Source organism: Numenius arquata, chromosome 14 (genome assembly GCF_964106895.1).
Source record: "Numenius arquata chromosome 14, bNumArq3.hap1.1, whole genome shotgun sequence".
NCBI classification, from domain to species: Eukaryota; Metazoa; Chordata; class Aves; order Charadriiformes; family Scolopacidae; genus Numenius; species Numenius arquata.
The window spans coordinates 3,847,138-3,872,434 of NC_133589.1; the positions used below are offsets into that span (position 1 = coordinate 3,847,138).

At 45.1% G+C, this 25,297-nt stretch overlaps 1 protein-coding gene across 1 annotated transcript in view; it reads left to right on the forward strand.

The window, feature by feature from the left end:
• The window catches only part of SDK1 (sidekick cell adhesion molecule 1), a 403,349-nt gene extending 378,354 nt beyond the window's left edge, over positions 1–24,995 (forward strand). Inside the window, exons 39-45 of the mRNA XM_074158262.1 lie at positions 2,376–2,537; positions 3,757–3,882; positions 12,410–12,574; positions 15,185–15,322; positions 17,283–17,403; positions 17,618–17,747; positions 24,523–24,995. Coding sequence (XP_074014363.1) covers positions 2,376–2,537; positions 3,757–3,882; positions 12,410–12,574; positions 15,185–15,322; positions 17,283–17,403; positions 17,618–17,747; positions 24,523–24,795 — 1,115 coding nt within the window. The 3' untranslated portion in view covers positions 24,796–24,995. The remainder of the gene's footprint in view (positions 1–2,375; positions 2,538–3,756; positions 3,883–12,409; positions 12,575–15,184; positions 15,323–17,282; positions 17,404–17,617; positions 17,748–24,522) is intronic.
• The last annotated feature ends 302 nt before the right edge of the window (positions 24,996–25,297 follow it).

Below are 25,297 nucleotides of genomic sequence, written 5' to 3' on the forward strand. Positions count from 1 at the left end.
TTGGCAGTGTGACAGCAGGGAGAGTAATTTCAGCCATTGCCAATCCATTTTAAACTCTTTTCCAAAGGAGTAAGGATATCAATCACTTGTATTTGCTTCTTCTGTAAGGAATAAAGATCTATATTGCCAGAATATCCATGTCTCATGCACTGAGAAAGTTATATTCAGGAATGAAAACATGAGAATAAAAGCACTTTCAGCTTTTACGGCTGGCAGGCCTGAGCACAAAGAGCTAATGCAGAAAGCATTTCAAATTCTGACCAAGAAATATGCACGGGGTATGCAGGAGGTTTGGGCTGTTTGGGCATTTCCTGCCTTTTATTCATTCCTACACAAGGTTTAAGAATACATTTTTTTCCCCCTGAAAATATGGAAGTGTCAGATCATGTTTTCTCCTTGTGCATTTGACTTAACATCCTCAGAATCTTTGTTTTCTTTTCTTCTTTTCCCCACCTCTGCTTGTGCTATCTCTAACTCCAGTTTGTCTCTCCTTCCCCTGTAGAAGATTTCTGATGCGAGCAGGGAGGTTATAGAGGGCTTTTCCTCAGATTCTACATTTTTGCCTAAATTTATTTCCCGGTTTCTACCCATTTGCTCTCGTGCCAACATTTTTCTTTCAGCAAACTTATTTATTCTCTTGCCATGGTAAGCAATCCCTCCCTTCACGCCGTCCCTGCCCATGGCAGAGGGGTTGGAACTCGATGATCTTTAAGGTCCCTTCCAACTCTAACCATTCTATGATTCTATGATCATTTTCCTCCGATAGAAAAGCCAAGCTCCTTTATTTAGAGAGCAAGGTAGAGCCAAACCCCACGATCCCGGAGGGTTCTTCCAGCCCCAGGTCTCACGTTCCTCCATGCCAGCTCTATGGTGCAACAATACGGATGGACCAGACACCCCCCCGGAGTTTTTTTTCCTGCATCCTTTGACTTTTCAGACATTCATGATTTTTGGCTGAGCATCCTCGCTGTTGTGACACCTCCTGCCTTCCCGCACACAAGCCACCGCTTAAAACCTGTGCATTTTGCAAAACTTTCTAACAGCAATCTGTTCTTTAGCACAGCCTTCTCCCTGTTTGACCTTTTATTATTTAAGCTTTACAGTGTTACGTTTTACACAATAATAGACAACAAAATTGCCCTGGAGCCTTTTTTAACGGTTTCTCTTTTTTTTTTTTTTTTGGAATGGAACTTCAAAATGACAAATGCTTCCTGATTTGTCTCGGAGAAATGAAATAATACACCTAGGGAAGGAGGGAGCACTTTTACTGCTTCCTCATTAACCAAGGAAAGATTCCCTGAACCATAAATTGTATCTGGGAGAAAACTTTGAACAGAATTCGCTTGGACATTATTCTTTATTTAACTGATAAAAACTGAGAGAAGCATCTTGATTTGCATAAAATAAGCATCTGGATTGAAAACATCTTCCTTCTGCATTTTTCTGGAAAGACAAACTAGCAAGCTGCCTTCTCTATTGGGAAAAACATTTTCCCACTTCCTATCTTCTTGGTTTGAAATGTGTTATGTACATCTACAGAACCAGAAAAATGCCAAAAGGACTCTGTTAATTTGAACTTTCTTTTCTGTAAGATGTTTTATAAAACAAATTCTTTCCATTGACTTACTTTTGGAAAATTTCCATGAAAACTAGATATTTTTTGGTTTCAGTGCACTTGTTGCCGCTCTGCCCTTTATGCAGCATTGGGAACCTAAAGGTAAAACTATCAATGAACCTTGATAAAGGCAACAGCTCTGATTTTAATTCATCCGTGTAAGGAAAATTCTTAGAGAGTGGGAAGAGTGAAAGGCAAGTCATGACCAGCCTCATCCAAGTTCATAGGGCTTTGATTTCTTCCCAGATTGCAGTGGCATTTATAGCCACGAGTTACCTGTGAGATATAGATCCTTCATTCCACGTTCCCTTGGTAATGGTGGAAATGGCAGGGTAAGAGGAAAGGAAAGAACCTGGCCCTTGTTTCCTCCCCCTGGCAGTGTTGCAGGTTACTTGGCGAAGCAGCGGTGGAGAAAGGCTTGCTTAGGAAGCATTCTGCAACACGCGCTCCTCTTCGTTTACCTCCTCCTTTCTTCCCAAAATAATTAGTGAAGTTGCGTGTAGTCTCTTGGTAATTTCCCAGTTGTATTGTACGTTTTTTTCTTGTCAGTACCCACTTATCAAGCTTAAACTCTAATTATACTTATCAGTGCTGAAAATTGGCTATTATCACTACTTAAACTCCTGCTAATTGTAAGAAATACTTTCTTAGCAAACTGTTAGATAATTTTACTTGCCATCTAGATGTAATAAGCTCCACTTGATTTCTTTTTTTGCATTGCAACCTTTTCTTATTTTTTTTATCTGCATGGCTGTTCCAGGGGTGAGTAAGGTGGTGACCGTGGATATTAAAGGGAACTGGCAACGCTGGTTGAAGGTCCGAGATCTCACCAAGGGCATGACCTATTTATTCAGAGTGCAAGCCCGAACCATTGCCTATGGACCTGAGCTGCAAGCCAACGTCACAGCTGGGCCAGCAGAAGGTAAGTGGAGCCACAAAACCATGTCGCAAGCCAGATCAGTTATCGAAATGTGGTCCAACAGCAGGGAGTAACGCACTCAGGGCTTAACTTGAATTTCCAAGCCAAGGAGAAGTTGAGTCACAGGAGCTCAGGACATGATTCAGTGGGTTTCGCAACTGCCCATGAAAAACATTTCCTTTTTTCCTGAAATGTAGAAGTCTGATGTGAATAAACAAAACAGTGTGAATAAATCATAACGCAAACGAGCCAGCCAGGGATTTCAATGCTGCAGCCTGACAGCACGGTGCATAATTCTGACTGTACCGCTCTGCGGTGGAGTCAGAACTGAATAACTGTGGTGAAACCAGCAGAGGTTCATGGGTGTAAAACCAGAAAGAATTTACAATTGCTCTGTTGTGACACTTTGGCTTATGCACTGGGAGAGGTCTGCAAATGTCCTGATGCGTCAAGAGGAGCAAGAGGCTGAACGTCAGAATTCCCTGCTTGGTTCCACATCTGCACCCAAAAGAGTTGGTTTTCTTTTTTGATCAGTTATTTCGATAACCAGATAATCTAACAAGGTGAATGTCCTCCAATGACACTGGCCTCTCTGGTAAATCACAAAGCATCAGTGCAACGGTCAACACTTCTGAATTTTGTGTCTTTTCCAGCTCAGGGAAATATTTTCTGCCTCCATCTGAGCCACATGTGGCAGTCCTACCCTTCTGGGTGCCAACAAGCTTTCCTTCTGTCACGATACCTTCCATAGACATTATGTGGGACAGCAGCACTGTGGATCCACAGTCAAACTCTCATGCCTCACCACAACCAGTATGAAGCAGGAATCTTCTCTAATGTGGCCATGGCATCTTCCCAAGCGAATGGGCTGACTCCGTGAACCTCTCCCTCAAATGCTGAGGCTGGTTTCACCTCTGAAGTCAGAAATAGTAGCGACAATGTGCAAATGCTGCAGATACACAAATGGGAAAAAATCAGCGTGTTTTTTCTCTTTCCTTCTTAATACAGGCACCTGTAAGCCCCAGCCATTGATATGTAACTGCTGGTACAAGAATAGTGAAAAATTTAGGTCAATACCCAATTAAGCTGGTTTATGTTGTATGTATGTTGACTAATACTTCTAGATAATTATTTTCCCCTATATCAGTAGAAGAAATGAAGAATACCACAGTCTGTCTCCAATAACCACCACCATTTAATATATTCTCTTTTCATCCTTCAGGGTCTCCCGGCTCCCCTCAGGAAATTCTGGTAACAAAATCTGCTTCTGGGCTGACATTGCAATGGACTGAGGGGGATTCAGGAGAAAAACCCACAACCGGGTATATTATAGAGGCACGACCCTCAGGTAAGCCATGGGAAACACAGAGAGCTTGGTGTCATGCGTTCCCTTCCTTCAGTCCATGCCGAAACCCGTCCCACAGGGGAGAAGTTGTTTGTCTTCCCAGTAAGTTAATGGGATTGTGTGAGAGAATGCTATCACCAGCCAGTATTAAACCGTTGCTGGTTTTTATTATGCAGTTTAGCACATTTTTCTCCTGTTTAGAAGTAGTCACAGGAAATTACCCTGACTGCTCTGGCTTTCAGTGTGCTACATCACTGGTAAATCATCCAACTGATGAGCTAATATAGTTAATAATTAAAACTCACTTAAATGCTTACAGTATCTTTCATGCGCAGGGACCAGTAAGTACTTGCAAACTGTATTTTGAGGACCGCAGATAGAAATCTGTCCTCTTCTGCAGCAGAGTACAGCAGCTAATTACTGTTTTACTGCTAATAACAGGGCCAGGGCTTTAACACCACATACACATCACTTTTCCCATTTGTTCTGCTGGGAGGGCACTGGGCGGGGGAAGAAATCCTCTCATCGCCACAGTTTTTCTTGGTGCTTTCTCAGAGCTCCTTTGCTTCTGGGATTTGTGTCTTACTGGAGCTACTCGATGCTTTTTCCAGAATATTTCTCCAGTTGGACGCAGTCATTTGAAATGTAGGTGTGTGCTCCAGCCTGTTCCCAGCCTCTCCCAGCTTGGTACCCCTCGCAAATTTAATAAGCGCGTACTTTCTGGTAACCAAGTCATTAACAAAAACCAGTGAACGCTGCCAGACCCCTGAGTAGTTTCTCTTGATAATTTCCCTCCACTCTGACAGGGAATGTTGATAGCTATTTGGCGAGTACAGTTTTGCAGCTGGTGATGCATCTACCAGATACTTGTTTCACGTAGGCCGTCTTTGAATGTCACGATGTCAAAAGCTTTGCTGAAGTCAGGATAGATGATGTCTGCTCTTTCTCCTCTATTGACAAGGTCTGCTACCCTGTCACAGAAGGAAATTAGACATGATTTATACTTGACATACCCATGTTGGCTGCTTGTTCTTTCCTTTTTTACTTCTAGGTGCTTGCACATTGCTTGATTATGTATTGATTAAATGAATGCTTATCTGTTTGATTATATAAAGGATCCTAACTGTTTCTTGCATGTGTCTTGAATGTAAGGTTGCATTTAAAACCAATGATTTTAATTACGTTTAACTAGACCAGTAACAAAATCACTGCCTGCATTTCTGTGGTCATCACTGAAGGTGCAGGTTTCCATACTTGCATCTGACAGAATTTGCTCTGTAGCGAGGCTCTGCTGTGACCCTGAAGTTTCTTCCTAATTTCTGTCATTTAGCTTCACAATTTGTTTCAAAACAAAGTGAAGGAAAATGTGTACCTTCTCAAAGCACTGGAGTTTCTTAGAGTGATCAAGAGTTGTTTTGTTTTTTTTTTAATTAGAGACATGATGACGACGCACTCCTTTTTCCCTTACATCAGCTTATTGATTTCTGCCCTTCTTTCTTCATAGGTAAAAAATACCCTGTCTTATTTAAACAGCATTGTTTAGATAGCACGTTAAACCAAAGCTGTTCATTGAAGTTCACTTACCAGCTTACATTTCCCCAAACAGGGCTTCTTTTGAGTAAGAGTGTTTTCGCGGGAAACCTTCAGCCCACATATACATTGTCTGCAAGCTGGAAATTCAACTCCTGTGAGTGGTGATGTTGCAAACTCACCCGATGTTCCTGGGCTTGTCTCACCCTTGGATGGGAACAAACATTTTGCAGTTCATGGCCAAGGATGTAGGATTTGTGGCCCACTCTTTTTGAGTAGGAAGAAAATAGTCCCTCCAAGGCAGGTCTGAGCTGCATTAACCCTGGGTCACTCCTGCTGGCCCCACTCCACCGATCCTGGAAACACACAGACAAGGTCTTATTCTCCTGCTCTTGCAACCTGACTGTTGAGGCATTTAATTCCTCTTCAGATTATTTTAATCCTATTCATGCTGCTGTAGCAAATGAACTGGGCATTTGTATGCTGGATTCTCATCCTTCGTTCTAGTTGCAGCTGTAGGAAGCGTGAAATGTGATCCAGGAGAGGAGACAGACTAATTGGAATATTTGCTTATTTTCACCCAAGTGCCGGCTTCCTTTCTGTGCCGCTTTTCTTCCTCGTCTCTGCATGGAGGAGTTTGAAATCCGAATTACGAGTTTAACAAAAGCAGGGAACTAATTCCTCCTGTCAGGGCTGGTCATGCAGAGCAGCTCCTGTTTTAATGTAATTCTAAGATTTTGCTTCTGTGCGTTGATTTATGTGGATAGTAGAGCATAGATGGGAGCAACCTTTGTTTTTAAGGAGTTGTTGTCCAAGAGAAGAGCCGTCGACTTGTGCCCTTCACATAAAATCAAGGAAGAAAAAGATATTCATCCTTCTGAGATCAAAAAAGGGGCATTGAGCAGACAGATGAAAAGCTTTAGCTTGTTGCCAATATTTAAATGCAATACCACTACCTTAGTGTTTCACATCTCAAGTGTCATCTATTATAGGCCTCATTACCCCAAACGTTAAATGCTGTATCATCTCATTTTCCCTGCAGTAGCTCCCTGCCAAGACTCTTCCATCAGAGTAGGAGGGTGGCTTTCTGTCAGAAATGGCAAACCCTACCCCCTTTTGTCACTTCCCTTTGAATTTTTCGGTGCCCTGCTGTGTCTCCCAGGGCTCCCGCTGCCCTGCTGGGTTTAGCAATGGTGGCAGCAGGCAGCTGAGATTGTTCATTTGATCTCCCCATTTCTTTCCTGGATTTATGGAAGGTGACCAGGCTGACTACCTCCTCTGCATTCTGAATATACTCAGAGTCAGGGACGGAGCAGGCGAACCGATATTTTTTCCAGAGTGATCTGTGCTAGAGGAAGACATTACAGAAACAGAAGAGTTTTTCTTTTCCTTCAACTTCTCTGCCTCCGGAGAAATGGATTCCAGTTGAGCTCCTTGTGCATTACAAGAAATGCAATTAAGCGGCCTCTGTCACTGCCACTGTAAGCACTCCCGCAACATCAACTAGGCTGGCTAAGGAGTGGGTATCAGATCGTGTCCTCAGTTTTTACATACAGAGGAAAAGTCAGAAGCGGCACAATGGTGTTAAGGTTCCCAGTGCTGCCGGAGGGTGTGGAGAAGCTGGTTTCACCCCTCTCTTCCCAACCCCATGCCCCATCCCAGCTCTGGACTGTGCTTTAACGGTGGGCATGTGGCCTGTAAAGCACTAAGCATTCTCACAGGCTTTCCGGTTATCCCCTGTCTACAAAGCGGGTGTTTTTTGTGTAACTCCCTAGGGATCCACGCTGCCAGGAGTGCACGTGGACACGTCACTGCCAAGCAAGACACCTTCATGCGTGTATTTGCCTCCTGCAGTCACCTCCAGCAGCCATGTAGGTGTTCGGTCAATCTGCTGCAGGGCTTGTGTTGCCTCAGGAGCAGCCTCTGGCCCAGAGGACAAGCTGATATCAATTTCTGCTTCCTCTCCCCGTGATGTGTTTTGGGTTTTGTTTGTTTGCTTTTCCCAAGCAGGGGGATGACTTAAGTCCGGTGGGAGAGAATTGCATCTTAATATGCTTCCAATAATAACATTTCTAGCACTGTGGCTGGCATGAACAGGCCGGATAAACCTCAGATCAGCCACAAATCTTGAGCTTAGGATATCGACAAGTCAGGAAACTGTTTTCTTCTGCTCCCCAAGATGATCAGTTCTATGAAGGCAGCAGACGTTTTGGGGAAGAACCCGTCTACTTCAAGTGGGGATTGTCCTTCCCAGAAACGCTGGTTTTCACTTCCCACACCCCAAGGGCAGATCTCACTTTAGTCTCCTTTCTGGTGTCTTGAGCAACGTTTTTATGTTTTCTTCCTTTTCTATTTATTTTTAAACAAATGAGAGAGTGCGGTGTCAAGCATGGACACAAACCAGCAAGAGTCAGTAAATTTGAAGTGAAGGGTGCAGCTGCATTGCCGGCATCTGCCATGGGGCCTTTGGTTCGCCTCCGCTCGCGAGCAACATGCCGAGGCTGACAGGTTGTCAGCCTTCACTTCCCATTCTTGTCCTGGCGCTGGTTTGCATGAGAATCACAGAATCACATGGGGTTGGAAGGGACCTCTGGAGATCATCTAGTCCAACTCCCCTGCCAGAGCAGGTCCACCTAGAGCAGGTGGACCATGTAATCCAGCCCTTCGCCTCTGACAAATACATCCCCGTTTTAATTTTGTCCTCTGTAGGAGGAACACTACCCGCATTCAGCCAGTCCTTAATTCTCAGCAGCTTCTCCCCTCATAAACCTCCTAACGTGTAATTAGGAGGAAGTTTTACGGCGTGGCTCTCCTCTTGCTCCACGAGGGGAAGGACGGTGTTCAAGACCCAAATAACTGACAGCTTTCCATCTCCCCAGCCGCGGCACGGTGGTGGTTCATTAATGGCCTGAGTTAGCAGAGACGGCAGCCTTCGTTACTGACTGACAGTTTTATTCAGCGTGGAGACCCCGATTAATTGCCATCGGAGCCAGGCTGGGCTGTGGGTACTGCCTGTGGCCACAACCTGCAGAGCTGCTCCTCGATGGCCGGGGGGGCGGCCAGGGCAGGATGGACATGGGATGAGCTCCAAGGTGGTTTCACCTTCCCCCATCGTTTAAATCTTCTCCCATTCAGATTCTTCATCCTGGTGGGATGGAGAAATCAAAGCTTGGGGGATAAAGCACAAGAAATAAGGCTGGGGCAGGGTCTGGGGAAGTGTTGACAGAAACAAAGAAAACCCAAATTTTTTTTTGAGGAACCCTCCCTTTTCCATCAGACGTTTAGGCCTTTTTTAAGAAGCCGGGTGCCCAGTGAAAGGCAATGTGAAATTAAGAAAGGGGCAGACATTATTGAAGGAAAAGCGTTTGTGAGCTGTGCGAGTGCGTCCCCGCTGCCAGCTCTGCTGCCTCTCCCGGGACATTGACCAGGAGCGGGCTGAGGCTGGCTGAGCCCCGCACCTCTGTGCGGGAGCACGGTGATGCAAACTTTGCTTTTCTCGGCAGTTTCTACGAGTTCATGCCCAGTTGATATCCCAGCCATGGCACGTGCATCTTTCCTCCCTAAACTGAGGGGAAAATACTGTGTACAGTGTACTAATGATTTTCTACTGAACTTAAAGGCCAATCTTTGCTATCGCAGGTGACCTTCTAATGAATTCTCTTTCAGCTGAACCTCTAACGTTTAGAGCAAGCCTAGTTTTGAGGGATGGGGGAAGAGATGCAGTGAATGAATTCACAAGTTTGTGTTCAATATTTAATCTTGAAGTTCACCGCTGAAATAAAATGCTTTTTTAGTTTGGATATATCCAACTGCGATCCCTGTCTAAAAACAGGGGCCTGAATATCCCAGATGGAGAGAAGATAAATTAATTGAGGCTCTGGAATTAAAAACCTTGTTGGCCTTGGGAAGCCACAGACTATACCACGCATAACATTTGCTTGGAGTCAGCAGTGGGGCAGACATAAGGATGTCCCCCTTTCCAGGCTGCCACCCTGCAGACTTCTGACCATCAGCACCTCTCCGGGATCCCAAGGATCACACGCCAGGTCCCGTCTTCGCCAAGCCCTGTTTCGTACCCCAGAAAAAAAAAAAATCAAGCAAAGATTCTTTCAATGAATGAAAGGAGAATGGGCCAGAGAAGATACGGCCACCAGCCAGAGCATCTCCGAATCCCTCCGAAGAAACATCCACCAGCAGCCTTTGCTGCCCCACATCGTCACCACCAGAGAGAGGTGGAAATGCAATGTTCCTTCTCAAGGGTAGTTTTCCCAACATACTGCAAGCTTTACAGGATGGTTAAATTTACACTTCCTTGGTCCGTTGGGTATTCTGCACTGTGCCCCCTGACAGGTTTGAGAAAATGAGTGAGAAAGTGGGTGTGTGAACAGTTGTGTTGGTTGCAGTGAGTGTTGAACATTCATTTTTACTGTTGTCTTTTCTTCCCCCATTTAAGTGGCTTTCAATGCAAACAGATTGCTTTTCAGACAATTCACAATGGGCTCAAATTCTCTTATTGCTGTTTACAAATGTGTTTATGAAAGCTCAGGCAATTCTAGCAATTATGGCAATATTTTATAGTCTGAGATGCATCTTCCTGTTATTGGTGGTTGCAACAATCTAACTTTGAAAATGCATCCCTCACTCCACCCTCTTTAGAGAAACTAAATCCCAAACACCCTTTTTATTACCTTGTAAGTTTACGTGGTAGAAATAATCTAGCCTTCTATTGCCCTGTAAAAGGGAAGTCAATATTTTATCTCTTGTTTTATAGCCATTGTAATATCCAACTAATACATAACAATGGTACATTATGATAACTTCATTATACTCTGATCATGCTGGTGAATAATGTATTGGTCTGAATTTTAAGCATGACAGAAAAATTACCTATTTTTATTGTACTTCGGTATTTCTCAAATGTAGCCGAAACGATAACATTTCAGCCTGCTTTTTGCATCCACTGAGACTGCCAATCCTCATGATCGGAAAAGATGTAATTTGGGGGCTGTTAGCCATTGTGTGTGCTGCTGGACGTGCGGCACGGTACAAATTACCGAGCCAATATTTACCGATGCCAAAGTTAAAACATGCACGTGGCAATGCACCTGCAGCGTTAATCAGTCCATCGGTGCTGCTATTCCCTGTGGCACAGGAGCGGGCTGAGGGCCAGCTTTGGCTCTGTTACACCGGGACAATTCTGGCATCGCTGCGGCGACTCCAATTAGTTTTCACTCAGGTAAACGCAAAGCAAACGAGAACAGATTCCCGCCTTACATTTTCAGCAGCGGAACAAGTCGCTGAGGGTGGTGCTGCCGGCTCCTGCTTTATTGTTACCTTGATAACACCTCAAGCTACAGAAGTCATGCTGATGCTGGAATCTCACAGCGCAGAGGGCTTGCTTTCAAAGCAGGCAGCTCCTGTGCTGGAGTCATACCCGTGCAGAGGTTATCACCGTATTCCCATTGCTGTGGGACACGCAGAGAAAAATAGACATCGCTGGAAGAGCTTTGATAACTAAAAGTAGAAGCCTGATGGGATGCTTGTGAGGTCAGATCGGTAAGAGCTGGGCTGGCTTAGGCTTGCTGAGAGTTTGGCCCCGTGCGTAGACGGTAACTCTGTTCTGTCAGCGAAAGAGCTGGGCCAGTGGGAAAACTACCCTTGAGAAGGAACATTGCATTTCCACCTCTCTCTGGTGGTGACGATGTGGGGCAGCAAAGGCTGCTGATGGATGTTTCTTCGGAGGGATTCGGAGATGCTCTGGCTGGTGGCCATATCTTCTCTGGCCCATTCTCCTTTCATTCATTGAAAGAATCTTTGCTTGATTTTTTTTTTTTTTTTTTTTTTTTTTTCTGGGGTAGGAAACAGGGCTCGGCCAAGACGGGACCCGGCGTGTGATCCTTGTGCACCCGGAGAGGTGCTGATGGTCAGAAGTCTGCAGGGTGGCAGCCTGGAAAGGGGGGACATCCTTATGTCTGCCCCACTGCTGACTCCAAGCAAATGTTGTGTGTGGTATACCAGTTACTGAAAAGCAGTCCGTTTAGATTAATGTTTGATTCCTGCACTCAAAATTATTGACTGGCGTTTTTAATTATAGTGGGTTTTGTTCTCACTGCTAACAGCATCCATCTTGTTGAAAGTTCTTTCTATTGTAGTCAAGTGAATATAAGATTGTGGGTATGGATCAGGGACCAGAGCGATGCCTGGTCGGGATCAATGGCAGTACGGCTGGTGAGAACCGAGATCGCCCTGCTGCATCTCTCTCCTCAGAACGGCATTGTGTTTCTAGAAGGTTTGAGAAGTTCATAATGCAAAAAAACCCTCATTCCCGCTTAAAAATGCGTGGCACAGACGTGCGGTGCCTGCTGTCTCACTCTGCGGCTCTGCCACGCTGAGGGCCAGCACGTGCGAAGGACGTATCACTGGTGATACCGTGGGGCAAGCAGCACTCCAGTGACACCAGTCCACCAGTCACCGGTTCATGCAAGGCCACGGCACTTCCCACCAAACCCTGAATTTTGCATTATTTTGCAAAGCTGAGCCTACGTGCTTGGATAGCAAAGTCAGTTTTGCAATGTAAAAAACAGGCAAAATATGTGCAATTAGGGCTCATTAATGTAGCAGGTTGCTCTGGGTTTACTTGCCGTGTCAAATAACAGGCGTGCTGATGCGGTGACCTTACCTGGGCAGGAGGGACCCAGATGGCTGGTGGCTGCTCCAGCCAGCTCAGGTCACCGTGGGTGCTGCAGCAGGTTTTAGAGGAGACCTCTTCCATCTGGTCTATTATAAGGCCCCCATCATGAATAGATGCCTTTACAGATGGGGTCTTGCAGGGCATTCAAATTTGTGCCTGTCACTGAGCAGCCTTCAGGTAAGCATGTCCACTGCCTGTGCTTGAAACATGTAATTAATGCCAATTTTTTTTTTTTTTTAATGAGCAGAAGAAAGTGCCAAGTCACGCAGTTCATGCCGTTTCTCTCCATGTTCCTTTCCATGTTCCTAGATGAAGGGCTGTGGGATATGTTTGTGAAGGACATCCCTCGCAGCGCTACCTCCTACACGGTCGGCCTGGACAAACTCAAACAGGGTGTGACCTATGAATTTCGGGTGGTGGCTGTCAATGAATTTGGTTATGGAGAACCAAGTGTTCCCTCTGTGGCAGTATCAGGTAATCGTTGGTTTTTATTTTTTTTTTAAACTGTCTTTTCTGATGGAATTTCTTGTAGTTGGGAGAGGGGAAGAGGAAAAAAAAACAACCCAGATTCTCTACTTGCAAAAAATGATCAAGGGCAGCTTGTTTTCACTTGTTTTAGGGTAAAGCCAGAGTCCTATAGTAGTGAATCAAGGCTTGTTATTAGCTTATACTTTACTCTCTAGAGGAAAATTGTGTGTGTGCCATTTTAAAGTTTGACAAAGAACCTTCTCAGGAATTTCATGAGTGTTTATATGCAAGATCTCTTGCCCTGAAACTAATTTACACAGTCTACAATTTGTTTTCTTTTTCTCCTCTCCTAGTTTGTTGTTTTGTTTACTCTGTTTCCCCTTTTTATTCCCAGGGTTCTCTGATAAACATTTTCTGTGCTATTTTGTATTTAGCTCTCAAAAATACAGCAGTGTAGTTTCACAAAATTTTTCCTGATATCCTCTGTGCTGGCAGTTCCAGTACAGTGTGATGCCTCCACTCCTCCTTCATCGGAACAGCTCATTGGTGATGTTCGCGGGCTCTTCCCACCCTCCCTGCTTATTCCCAGTAAGCAAGGCTGTGGCCTAAATGTGCTCCCCAAATCCCTTTTGAGCAGCCTGGCACTCCGGTTTTCTGAAGGAACTTCAATAGCCTAAAAAGCCACTTCCACTCAGCTTGCCATGTCTGGGCAGCTCGAGTTCGGTGCCCTGTTGTGAAGAGGGAGAGCTTGCCCTCCTGAGAGCTTCGCTTGGATCCCCTCTTCCCCTTGCAGAGACAGCACCGCTCCGGGTTGCTTTGGAGCAATAGGCTTCATCCTTGCTGTGTCAGCAAAGAGAGACAAGAGGAATAAAAGAACCTGATAAAGCGGCTTTGTGATTCAAAATTCTGGAGAGTCCTGAGGACCTGGCGATGCTCCAGTATCTGGAGTGGCTTTTATCTCTTTGCTCCTCCAGTGAAAAGCATAAACACCGTTCAGCAGTTACCCAGCAGGCAGGAGTAGTAAATGCTGCTATCGCCATCGAGGCTGTGTTTGTCCTTACACAATTAACCACTTAGCCTGTGAGAGCTGTCTATGGATTTCAGTGAGTGCTACCCTTGCTTTTTCTCCTTCAGGACAAGGGCACAGACAACCCACTTCAAACACCAAGTCAGTGTTTTTGCTCTCTGAGGCTTCACAGAGGCTGTAGCACAATGCAAAGGGTCAGTAATTGCTTCAGTCTTTCCTTTCCTGGAAGACATTATTCCTCTGAAGCTGGGCATGCAGCTCCTTGTGATGCTTTTTATAAATAAAACGTTTGTTTGCAAGTTCTCCACTTGAACAGAACTATTTAATTCACCTCCTTTTGATGCTTCAGTGTTCATCTCAAATTGCTGCATGAAAGTAAGAGGTTTCCGTTGAGACTTACAGTCATAAAAGTATAAAGCATTTTAGGCTGGCCACTTCAGCTAGCGCAGGGAGGTATAAATTGCACTGAATCTGCTCAGCCCAGCATGGCTCGTGCAGTTTGCCTTTAGGACTTTATTGGCCTGAACTGGCCTTCTAGCAAAGAAAGAGCGTGGCTGCTTTTCACTGCTGCAGAATACCCAGTGGTCTGGAACAAATTTGAGCTCCTACCGTCAGGCTGACAACAGACTTGTGTTTAGATCCAGGGCTCAGGGCAGTCGGGGAAAGAGCCTGGGTTCATGATAGTGAGGGGTTTGGTTGAAGTTGGTCTCCTGGCATCACCCGTTCCTACCAGGTGTTCTTCTACCTTACGGATGACATGGAAATTATATACAACTGTTGGCTTGTGCTCCAGTGGCAGCATTTTTTCACAAAGCTGAGGGATGCTGACAAAGAGAGTATCACCGCAAGAAAATAACAATACTTATTACTTTTAAATCAAGACTGGCAAGATAGTTCTAGAAAGGGGAAGTTAGTATCGTTTTGCATCTCCAGTTGAGGTCAAATGGGGTGAAATGACTTGAAATAACAGAAAATCCAGGGAACTGAATTGATACCCGTGAGCTGCACGTCAGGCTTGGCCAAGCTGATGGGGAAACAGTATAGAGTAGCAGTGAATGTTGGAAGTCAGAGTTACTGGAGGTACTGAAAGACACTGAACCAAGTGTATTTTGTTCCCTGGCACTAGCTGTGTTTTTCAAAGAGCCACTGAGCATCGTTTTGGTTGGGCATACCTCTTAAAAAGTGGAATCATCGTGGGTCATGACAGATATACGAGTGGTTCCTTTGGCCCAGGGAGTATTAAGCACACCGCAGCAGTCAAGAAATTTAAGTGTGCAGAGCTGTGGGAAGAAACCTCCCTCTCTTCACTGGTGATAACATCTTCTTAGCTAAGGGACCCTGGAGCACTGCTCTGGGTGTGTGAAAGATGCTTGTGGAGGTGTTGGAGCCATGATATGCTCCTGTTCGGTTTGCCATCTTAGAAGTGTCAGCAGGCCCCTTGAAAGCCTCACTGCAGACTAGACCATGTTACCTCCTTTGAACACCTCTCTCCTGAATGCTGTTATAGATGCATCATTCCCTGTGGGGAAGAAGAGAAAATTTTGAAGGAGCACGAAGAGGAATTGTTATTTGGTTTTTTGGTCTTTCAGCACAAACAGAAGCCCCTTTCTACGAGGAGTGGTGGTTTCTGCTGGTGATGGCACTCTCAAGCCTGATCCTCATCCTCCTGGTGGTGTTTGCATTGGTCCTGCATGGCCAAAGCAAGAAGTACAGGAACTGCAGCACAGGTAAGACATTGGCTCTGTGCTGTGCACACACTCTCAAGAGCTGTGGGAATTAGAAATGGTCTTCCCTTTGAACCCCTGATTTCCTCATTGTGGACTCTGTTTATAGGTATTTTGTTTGGTAGAAGACTCAGATCTTTTTACTGTCTGGTTTGGTAGAAATAGCCCAGTGTGGCTATGAGCAAAGAGAGCCTGATCTTACCAGGTTTTGGATGCTAACCAGCCATGGGCTTGGATGGGACAGCATCTGGAAGTCCCGGGGACTGTGGCACAAGCCCAAGGAGTCTGGGTCAAATACTTGGCAGAAGACCACAAAAAAGGAATGAGCTGAGACTTCATTTAGCTTTGTCATCACACCCTGATAGATGGGAAGAAGGAGGAAGATTCTGCTTTTCCCTGGCTGTACCCAATGCGAATACTCTAGGTCTGTATGTGTGAGGACTATATGACAACTCCATTATATTAAATAGAGTGCCTGCATTTCGCATTCGTTCCATACGCCCAGCTGGGCTGGGGGCCAAGCAGCTAGGAGGTGTCTTGGTTATCTGGACCTGTTAGACTTTAGGGCATAATGAGCATGAAGCTGTGAATTTTCCTTTAGTTATGATTTTTACCAGTCTCCTTTCTGAAAGGAAAGAGCAGCTACCTGCTCTATAACTATGAATGTTAAAACAGTTCCCTTTCAAAACGCCCAGTTCTTGAGCTCTGAATATTGTTTTTGCTTTTTCTTCTCCTGATATAATAGAGTCCTGAAGGGGTTGTTCACATGTGTATTTCTCTGATATCCTCCTCCACCTCCAGCAAGAAATTGCTCTGATGCCAGGAGGTGCCAAAAAAAGGCACATTAATGAGTAGGATCAGGTGGATGGGTCTTTGCGCTGCCCATTCTTAGGGATTAATGTAATGAAGGAGTCTTCCAGGCAGTATTTAGTAATTCAGTCCCAAAGTGAAGATCTTTTCTTTCTTTATAATTCACTTCTAACAAGTGTTAGAAAATCAGATTTCAGTCCCATGAGATATAAGATGTATGAATACCGTGGCATTTTACCAAGTTAATACTATTACGTATTTGTATGCGTAGCGCATAGGAAATCTCTCATCTTCTTAGTTTTGCTCTGTGTTTGGGGGACAGACATGAAAAGACAGGTCTGACCTGTGCTGTCAGATACCAGTGTTCACACTGAGTCTTAATGTAGCACTGAAATTGAAGCCGAGGATAAAGTACCTGTCTGCTGCAAAGTGGCAATATGCAACCGGTCCTTCTCCCCGGGACACGAGCTGAGCTCACACCTTTGGGATTACAAAGAATGAGCACGGGAGAGAATAAGCTCTTGCTATATTTGATCACAAGAAATAATATACTTTGCTGTATTTTCCCTCTTCTTCTAGTCCCCTGTCCTTTTCCCTGCCTTCCATTGTCCAGTGATTTCTCACATCTGTATCTTACCCTCATTACAGCTCTGACATCTTTTTCCCATTTGCTATCCACTTACCCTACTATCTATTGCTTTCTTTCCTACCTTTTTTTTTTCTCTTTTTTGCCTTTCCTGTTTTTATTTTCTCTTGCTTTGCTTCAGTCAGCATGAATGGGATTCACAGCACCCGATTTAGAACATCTTCAGTGGCCACCTGAATTAGTCACCTGCTTTCTATTTATAGCCAAAAGACAAGAATAAGCACTTTTGGACCACAGTTCATCTGCACTGTTTTGATACTTACTTCTGAATGAAATGCATCCATCCATGACTCCTCCTTTCCCCTCTTTTGGCTCCTGCCCATTCACACTGCTGACAAGCTCTGCTCCTCCACTCTGATTGTTCTCATTTGCCAGTAAGAAAAGTAAAGAGATTTTCAAATAATTAATGAAGTCATAAAACACGAAGAAGGAAAAGTTAGGTCTTACAGTTGTATTTGGGGGAAAAGTGCCTTTTCTTCAGCTGAATCTTTGATTGCCTGGCTCCAGGTAAAACCATCTCCAATGTGGAAGAGTCGGTCACCCTGGATAATGGAGGTTTCACTGCTCTGGAGCTCAACAGCAGACACCTGAACATCAAGAGCACCTTCTCAAAGAAGAATGGAACCAGGTAAGAACACCACACTCTTGGAAATGGCTTTTAATCTACCTTCAAGCAGCTGTTAAATAGGCAAAGGGGAGAGACTGTTGTCTGGAGGACGTAGGGAGGACTTCAACACCTAAGTCACTGCCCCAGGTTGTGATTCTGGCTTCTAGGTATGATTTAATTGTGTCATTTCAGAGAAATGACAACATCCCCTGCACTCACCCTTTACATTTCCTAGGTCTCCTCCTCGCCCAAGCCCAGGGGGGCTGCACTACTCTGATGAGGATATCTGCAACAAGTACAACGGGGCCGTGCTGACCGAGGGCTTGGGCCTGAATGAGAAGCCCTTAGAAGTGTCAGAGTCGGAGGTAAGGGTTTCTCTTTGCCTTACCAGATGTTGTCCAGCCACTGCAGATGTGCATTTCCCTGACAAACCCTGGCAAGTTCTGGAGTTCCAATCCCATACCTGCATTGTACTGTGGTGTCATTGTTTGTCTGTCGTGGGGACTTTGAAATGTCTGGTTCACCAGGCTGTTCGCGTGACATCTTAAAATTAAAATGTCAAAGGAAAAAATGACAAGCAGGACCCAGGCAGGGCAGATTCCAGACCTGACCTTGGCAGGTATTCATGGTTTTCCAGTGTTATGTAGAAAGACAAGTGCAATCAGTCAGCCAGTGTGTGCTGACCTCTCTGGAAGGGGCTGCACGTCCCCTTCTGCCTGGGGGCTGCAGACTTGAAGCACTTTTAGGAAAATAACCAGCAAAATAACCATCTAGCTGCAGCTCCCGTCTGGATGAGGTGGGACTCTCTTTGGATTGTTGTATGACTGAAGTATGGGATATGGTTTGAAGTTTTCACGGTGCCTTTTTGAGACAGCTCTGGCAAACACCGAGATTCAGAAGAGTGGTCTTGCGTGGTGAGAACTGCTGCCTCTCTTGCAGAGGGAGTAAGTGGGGCATGAGAAACCTGCCAGGGGGCACATGGCAATGGCTGTGAGAGCCCAGCATTTGGGTTTTTGAACACCCCAGCCCGCAGCCTTACTCTAGCTCAAGAGGAACCTTCTGCTCGGGTCGTCTCTAGACTCTTGTCCAAGGAAGGTGGGTGTTTGCCAGCATTATCCATCTTGTCTCGTATATCCCCTTTAAGAAGAAAGTGCTTGTGGTCTGTAAAAGCCCTGCAGTGGCCAGGGGTGAACAGACAGACTTCCAGACATATCCAGAAAGGTAAATCTGTCTCTAAAACCGTGTGTTGTCAGCTGAGATCCTGACGAATCTGAACTGACAGCGCAAGAAGCGAGCAGTGGGCCAAACCGCTCCAAAGCTGACCCTTCCAGCAAGAATAAATCAAGAGCAGCAAGTAGAGAAAGAAGATGACAGTTTTCATCTGGAGCTTTTCTGCACCTGCAGCTACAGCTGCTTTTCCTGGCTACCTAGCTCTCACCTCCTGCTAATTACCACGGACAGCCTGCTGCTTTGCGCTGCCCCGTGGCCGACCCGTCGTGCCGGCAGCTTTCCGTGGTGTGTAGTTGGAGCTGCTGTCTCTGCCGTGCACGAGCGTTACCCTCCAGATTAAACCTATAGTGCTTTGGTCATGTCACTGTAACAGCCCAGCATTAAACCTGTCATTAAAACAGTTTGCCGAGCATGATCATGAATTTAGCACTGGCACCTTTTGACATTAATTTCAATGCCCCATGTGGTATTTCCTGGTAATGCGCAAAAGTCTACTCGCAGGGTGTCATTACTGCCTTCTGTATGCGCTGTTTGTACAACAGAGAAGAAAGCCATTTTTTGTTTCTTTTTCTCAGGCTATTATTAATATTATTTATTTACCGAGTATTGCAGTTGAGCCTAAAGGTCTCAATTGAGATTCTAGTGTTTTTGTCAATCTGTGTGTGCATGTGAGTATGTGAACAAAACGTGCCTCCTGTTTTTCCTTGGGGCTTAGATATGCAGCCCTTCTGTATAATGTCTTTGATGCTTGTTTTTTTCTTGTGGTGGGGAGTGCTTTTAGGCATGAAATGTTAATACGCTCCCAGTAGAGGTAGCAATAGGAGACGCTGCCTTTTGATCAGCCTGAAAATGCTGTTTATGTTGACTGGTGCAGACAGGAGGGTGAGGGTGGGTTGGGGCAGAGGTGGGTATAGATGTTTGACCACTCTCTTTTCAAGTATTCCTGTACCTATTAGCTCTTCCTGTTTATCTTTTCTGCTCTTTCCGTTTCTATTCTCAAAGGAGATCTTAACAGACAAGCTCTGTTTTCTGAGAATTTCAGAATTTCCATCTCTCTTAGCAGGCAGAATGTTTCCCATTACATGAAGAGTTAAATATATCTTTTTATATAAGAGCTCTACACAAATTTGGTCCTCTGCAGCAAAGGGAGTCCTGATGCTGTTTTTCTCTAATGCATCTTCATGTGGATCTCAAATTCCGCATAATACGATGTACGTAAGAGCAGGCAAGGCCAAAAACTGTATTTTTTGCTTTCAACCCACATGTCATCTTGTTGCTGCTTAGTCTTACCCCTGTTGCCTGAGGTGTCAAGATTTTCTATGGAAAAGAAGGGAAGGTCACTGGCTTTGAGTCTCATGGGGTTTACTGAGCACAAAGTCTGCGAGAAACTTTCGGGCTGACTGACTGCTCTTAGAACACAGCTGCCTGGGAGCCTTCCTCCCAGCTCCCTCCTGATGAGGAGAGCAAGAGAGAAACAAAGAGAAAATCAAGCAGACCGAGCAGTGCTCTTAATATTCATAAATCAAGTGGTTAATTTACTCCATATCATGAAAGCCAAGCACCAGTCCTGTTAATGAGGTTAAAGTAGTTTAATTGGCAGGTATGGAGCAAGAGAGTGCTAAGAGTGTAATTTCTAAATGATTAATAAAAATAGGCTCTTAGATAATGAGTCAAGTGGACGAGGCTCTGGACAGATAATCTGAAGAAATTTGGTGTTCACCATGTACAGAAGTTTGACGATGTATCTGCGATGTCATCCAGCCATGAAGGAGTGGTTTTACAGGAGGGGAAAGGAGGGTGGGGGGGGTGTGTGTGTGTATTTGTTCTCACATGTCCTTGTGGTCTCCCAAAAACTGTTTTCAGGAGATAATACTCTCACAGATTGCCCACATTACCAGTCCGTGCTGAACGCTGGCCACACTCTGGTCTCCCCAGCTGCTCTCTGCAGTCTGACTGACTTTTGCTTTTTCAGCTCTGTGGGAAGATATTATAAATTTCCACTTAACACTTCATAGGGAATATGATTTAATTTGTTTCCGATAAAGTTCTTCAACGGTTTTTACAAGTTGGGCACCATGTGGAAACCAGCTGCAGGTAATGCATTAAATAAGCAAGGGTTCCCATGTGCGGAGAAATCTGTTTGCTTACAAGGTTACCATGTCTTTCTTACAGCATATTCATTTAATGTCAACCAAAAGAAATTGCTGCCATCTACATTTTTAGAAATAATCTCATACGGTTGTTTCTTATGCAGTCACTTTAAAGAAAAAAAAATATAATTGGAACTATTTTCAAATTTCCCCTTGGCTAAGCCAGCCAACTCTGGTCGCACTCTGAGCAGCACCTGTGCATTTCGTGCTACCAATAAAATGCTTAAATAGCCTCTCATTTTCTGTATTTGTTGTTTCATAGGCATCCATGCACCTTTGGTTGACAGTCTGTAATGTCACTGCACACCCAATCAGGCTCCAGCCTATGGAGGTTTCCAAGGTAACAAAGCCACAGATGCACGGAAGGGAGAAAACCGAAAACAAAGCAAAAAGCCCTGCAGCATTTCTATTTACTCAATAGTTTAAAAACCACTAAAAAGTAATCCTCTAGTATAAGCTGTCTGTATTGTCATGCAAAACAGGTTTATCTTGCTACTCCTTGATTTTCATCAGGGCAGAGAGGGATGTGGGATGGCAATTTAGAGAATTCCTTGCTGATAAGGGTGGTTATTAGTACCTTGTTCTGAGCAGACCTTAGAAGATACTTTAGAAACACGGACAGAATAGTCAGTTCCTGCCTGTTCTGAAGGAAACACGTTTAATCCACACCAACAAGTACCACGTTTAATCTGCACCAACACCTTTCCAGCATCAGTGCTAACGATGGTGAAAGGCTGAAGTTAGGGCAGCTGTATATGTTTCATGTAAGTGACTTCTGAAAGGCACTGGCCTTATTTACACCAAATTAGTGTTCTCTTTCAGTTGGTATAATGGACTAATTAGTGGACAGATTATCAGTAGGTGATATTGTTTTAAATTTCCTCTTTCTGTTCATGGCAAGTCCAAGTGACATCGCATTTCAAATGGCGCCAGCAGCCCATCTAAAAGCGTTCCCAGTATTTCTCCTGTTTATTATGTTGACTTCTGGCAATCTCAAAAGAACTTGGCTTAGGTACAGAAATCATATTAGTTTTGTGGGTGAGTATTTTTCTGCTAGCAATGGACGGAAATCAAGTGGCTGCATCAGTATTATTATACCGATCAAGTCATGTGTTGGTCTATTGGATACAGCTTTTCTCAGCATTTCTTCTTAGAGCTTCCAGCCTTTTACTTGTCTTTATGTATCTATATGTCTGCAGGGGCATCAGGAAGAGCAGTAAGGAGGCACTAGAAGTTTGTGAGGATTTTTCTCCTTATGTTTATGACACCTCAGCTCGGCTGTGATCCATTTTCTCAGTGGGGGCTTGTTTCTTTGGGGGGTGGCTGAGCATGTCCGAGTCAGTCAGAGAGACAGTGGATTGGGGAAGGAATCAAAAGACACAGCAAGGGCAGTGGTCACGTTGTGCCTTTGATGGAGGGAGCGCATCCATGAGAGCTGGAGGAGTTCACACCTTCAGGTGCCGCTTCAGGTGAGCGATCCTTAACCACCAGCCTCGCCTTGGGATGCAGAGACTTTTCTTCTAGATGCCCACAGCAGCCTCCACCTCCCCAGGCACTTTTTTACCTTAACATTAGATGATGGAGCTGTAGCAGAATGTTTGGAGATGAAGGCTGGTGCAAAGTGTGGCACCTTGATCCTTGATGAGAACAGAGGAAACCTGGATTTGGGGATCTTCTGGTCTACAGGCAAAGTTGGTTGTGTCTGCAGCTGAGGACCAGCCTGCTGCCACATCTGAAGCCATCAGAGCCACTCTTGTTGGAGCCCCTTACAAAAATAGACAGGGCAGAGCTGGCAGGATGTTCCCTGCAGCGGTGCCAAGGCTTCGGAGCTGCTCTCTGCCCCTACAGGTTGTGAAACAGTCCAAATCTGGGGATTTTCCAGGCATGCCACAAAAACCACCTGTTTGGGAAGGTCTTTGGCGGGAGTCAGGTTTTGGCTTCCCGAGGCTGGCAGCTGGTGCAAAGGAGAGGTTTTTCTAGGAGACAGACTTGCTGAGTTCCTTCTGGAATAATTATTTAATGCTGGTAGGGTTTTGTTGTAGTAGTAATTACTTGTCAAGGCACCCGAAGCTCTGCATTCTTAAAATAATCAAACTACATAATTCCAAAGAGCCAAAGCATGGGTAGTAGTGGAAGGGAAATTTTGCAAAGCTGAAAAGAGCTGCTTTGCTCAGACTTCTGGAAAACTCTGGGAAAAATTTCTCAGCTCTGTCCATCACCCTCTGTGCTGGAAAATGGGCAGGAAATAGTATCGAAGCAGCTATCTAGGCAAAGAAGTGGGATGATGGATGCGGTGCCCTTTTCAAATGATGGTTTGCAAGGCATTTGAGGATTGTTCTTTAGAGACCATTAAAAAGGAGCTTTAGAGGAGGAGAGACCGGTTGTGAGGCAGACAGGATCAAGAAGGATGTGTGTTTGCTGTGTGGTGTCATAGATCAGAACGATACCAACCTTTTGAAACTAATTGCAGCAACTAACAGTTACGAGCTGCACTTACCCGTCTCTCTCTTGTATGTCTTAGGCAGCCACTACTTTGATATTTAATTGCCTTTAGAATCAGCTATGCAGATTATCAGGGGGGAAAAAAAAAATGGAATAAAAGCTTCTGCATGCTGGAATCGGAGATTTTGAGAGAAGACATGAGATATGGAAATGACTGGGTAAATGTTTGTGTGCTGTATGGGATGTGGCTGTGACTGGTGGGAACATTAGCTGGGAACAGAAGGAAAATGTGCATTTGGATACCGCGGCCAAGGCTTTGCCGTGGTCTCTGGGCTTGGAGGAGATGTACGAGCCCTCTGTGATTCCTCCAGCTGTATCACAGCAGCCGTGCTTCAGAGGAGGGGCAGATGCACGAAGCTTATCTGGTTACGTCTCAATAGAGCTCCCACTCGATATCGATATGAGCTTTGAAGCTACCCAGCCACCACGCATAAATGTTTCAAGGGGTAAGATGTGCTCTGAACACAGGGCTGTGCCTGAGCCATCCCAAGAAAGCAGCCCCTCCTGCCTGGCAGTTCTTCTCTTCCAGATTTTGCATTCTCTTTCTTCCATCGCCGCTGGTTGTGTGCCTTGTTGTACCACCAGTAATCAGCTGGAACACGCAGAGAGAGTTGCCTGAAAAAAAAAACCAACCTGATTTTGCTTAATTCCCTTTCAGTTATATAACTAATTTTCAATACCAAGCCAAACTCAGAGTACTGTGCAGGTGGCCTGGGCTGACCACCAGGAAGAGCAGCACATCTAGATAACTTCTAGCAGCACATCTAGATAACAAGCGCGTTTGTAGGGACGACGTTCCTTCTGTCCTTGCGTCGGAAGAAGAGAGAGTCTCAATTACAACTGTAATTGCAGTCTTGTTGATTAAGTGATTGAAAGCTGTCGGTTTCCCTATGCATGCCACCTCTACACTCCCCTGCATCTTGTCTCAGAACAGGAATTCCTGCTCCTGCCGCAGCGTTCTGCAGTGAATTAGAAGGGATTTCTCTGCATCTCTTATTGCCAGCGTTTGTCAGGGGACTCTCCCTCTAGCAGCAAAGCCTGGCAAAACCAGAGCACAGTGCTTTTCTACATCCAGTGTTTTTCTACTTGCCCAGCATGTATTACGCTTGCAGTACAAACCAGCCTACCCTAAAATTACAGCTTTTGTCAGCTGGTGATATTAAACTTGTCTGTAATTTCTTTTAGAGTGGAACAGGCCAAATCGCAGGCGCTAATGGCTGATTTTTTTATTTATTTTTTTTTTTCCCTGATGCTCCAGGCCACTGACTCGGATTATGAAGATGAGTTGCCAAAGCACTCCTTCGTGAACCATTACATGAGTGACCCCACGTACTACAACTCATGGAAGCGGCAGCAGAAAGGGGTGAAGCACCCAGCATCCTACAGATACGAGGAGTGCGCCGCCAGCGAGACAGAACCCTATTTCCAGACTGTCATCACGACACAGAGCTCAGGAGGGGTGTACACCCCAACGGGACAGCCCGCCCCCGGCTCCCGGACTCCAGTGACAGGGTTCTCCTCCTTCGTCTGAGACGGGGCCGGAGGATGGTCCCTCGGAGGGACCCGTCGCAGTGACTGTGTGCGTGCGTGACCGGTGCGGTGAACTGTGGGGAACTTCTCTATCAGGGTAGAAACGGATGAGAACACGGATGAGGCTGGGGTTTGTTTTTTTTTCTTTCTGAAGACAATCAACTCTAAAAATACGGAGCTGAACTAGCTGAACCTTTGTTTAAAAAAAAAAAAAAAGGAATTCTGAAAAGTGATGATTTTAACCACTTGTGAATAGTAGGGGTTTTTTAACCGCTTTTTGTAACACTGCTTCAGGAAGCAGCTCCCATGCCCTTCTCTTCCCTCTTTCTTTCTCTCCTCTCCTCCTGTCCCCCCATTCCCAAACAAGGAGGTGAATTCCCTAGATGCAATGAGTGACTTCGTGATGTGATTTGAAGAGAAAACATAAAACCTCCCAGGCTCCTTTTTCTTCGTTTTTCTCTACTCTTTTTTTTTTTTTTTTTCCTTCTTAATTTTTCCCTGTC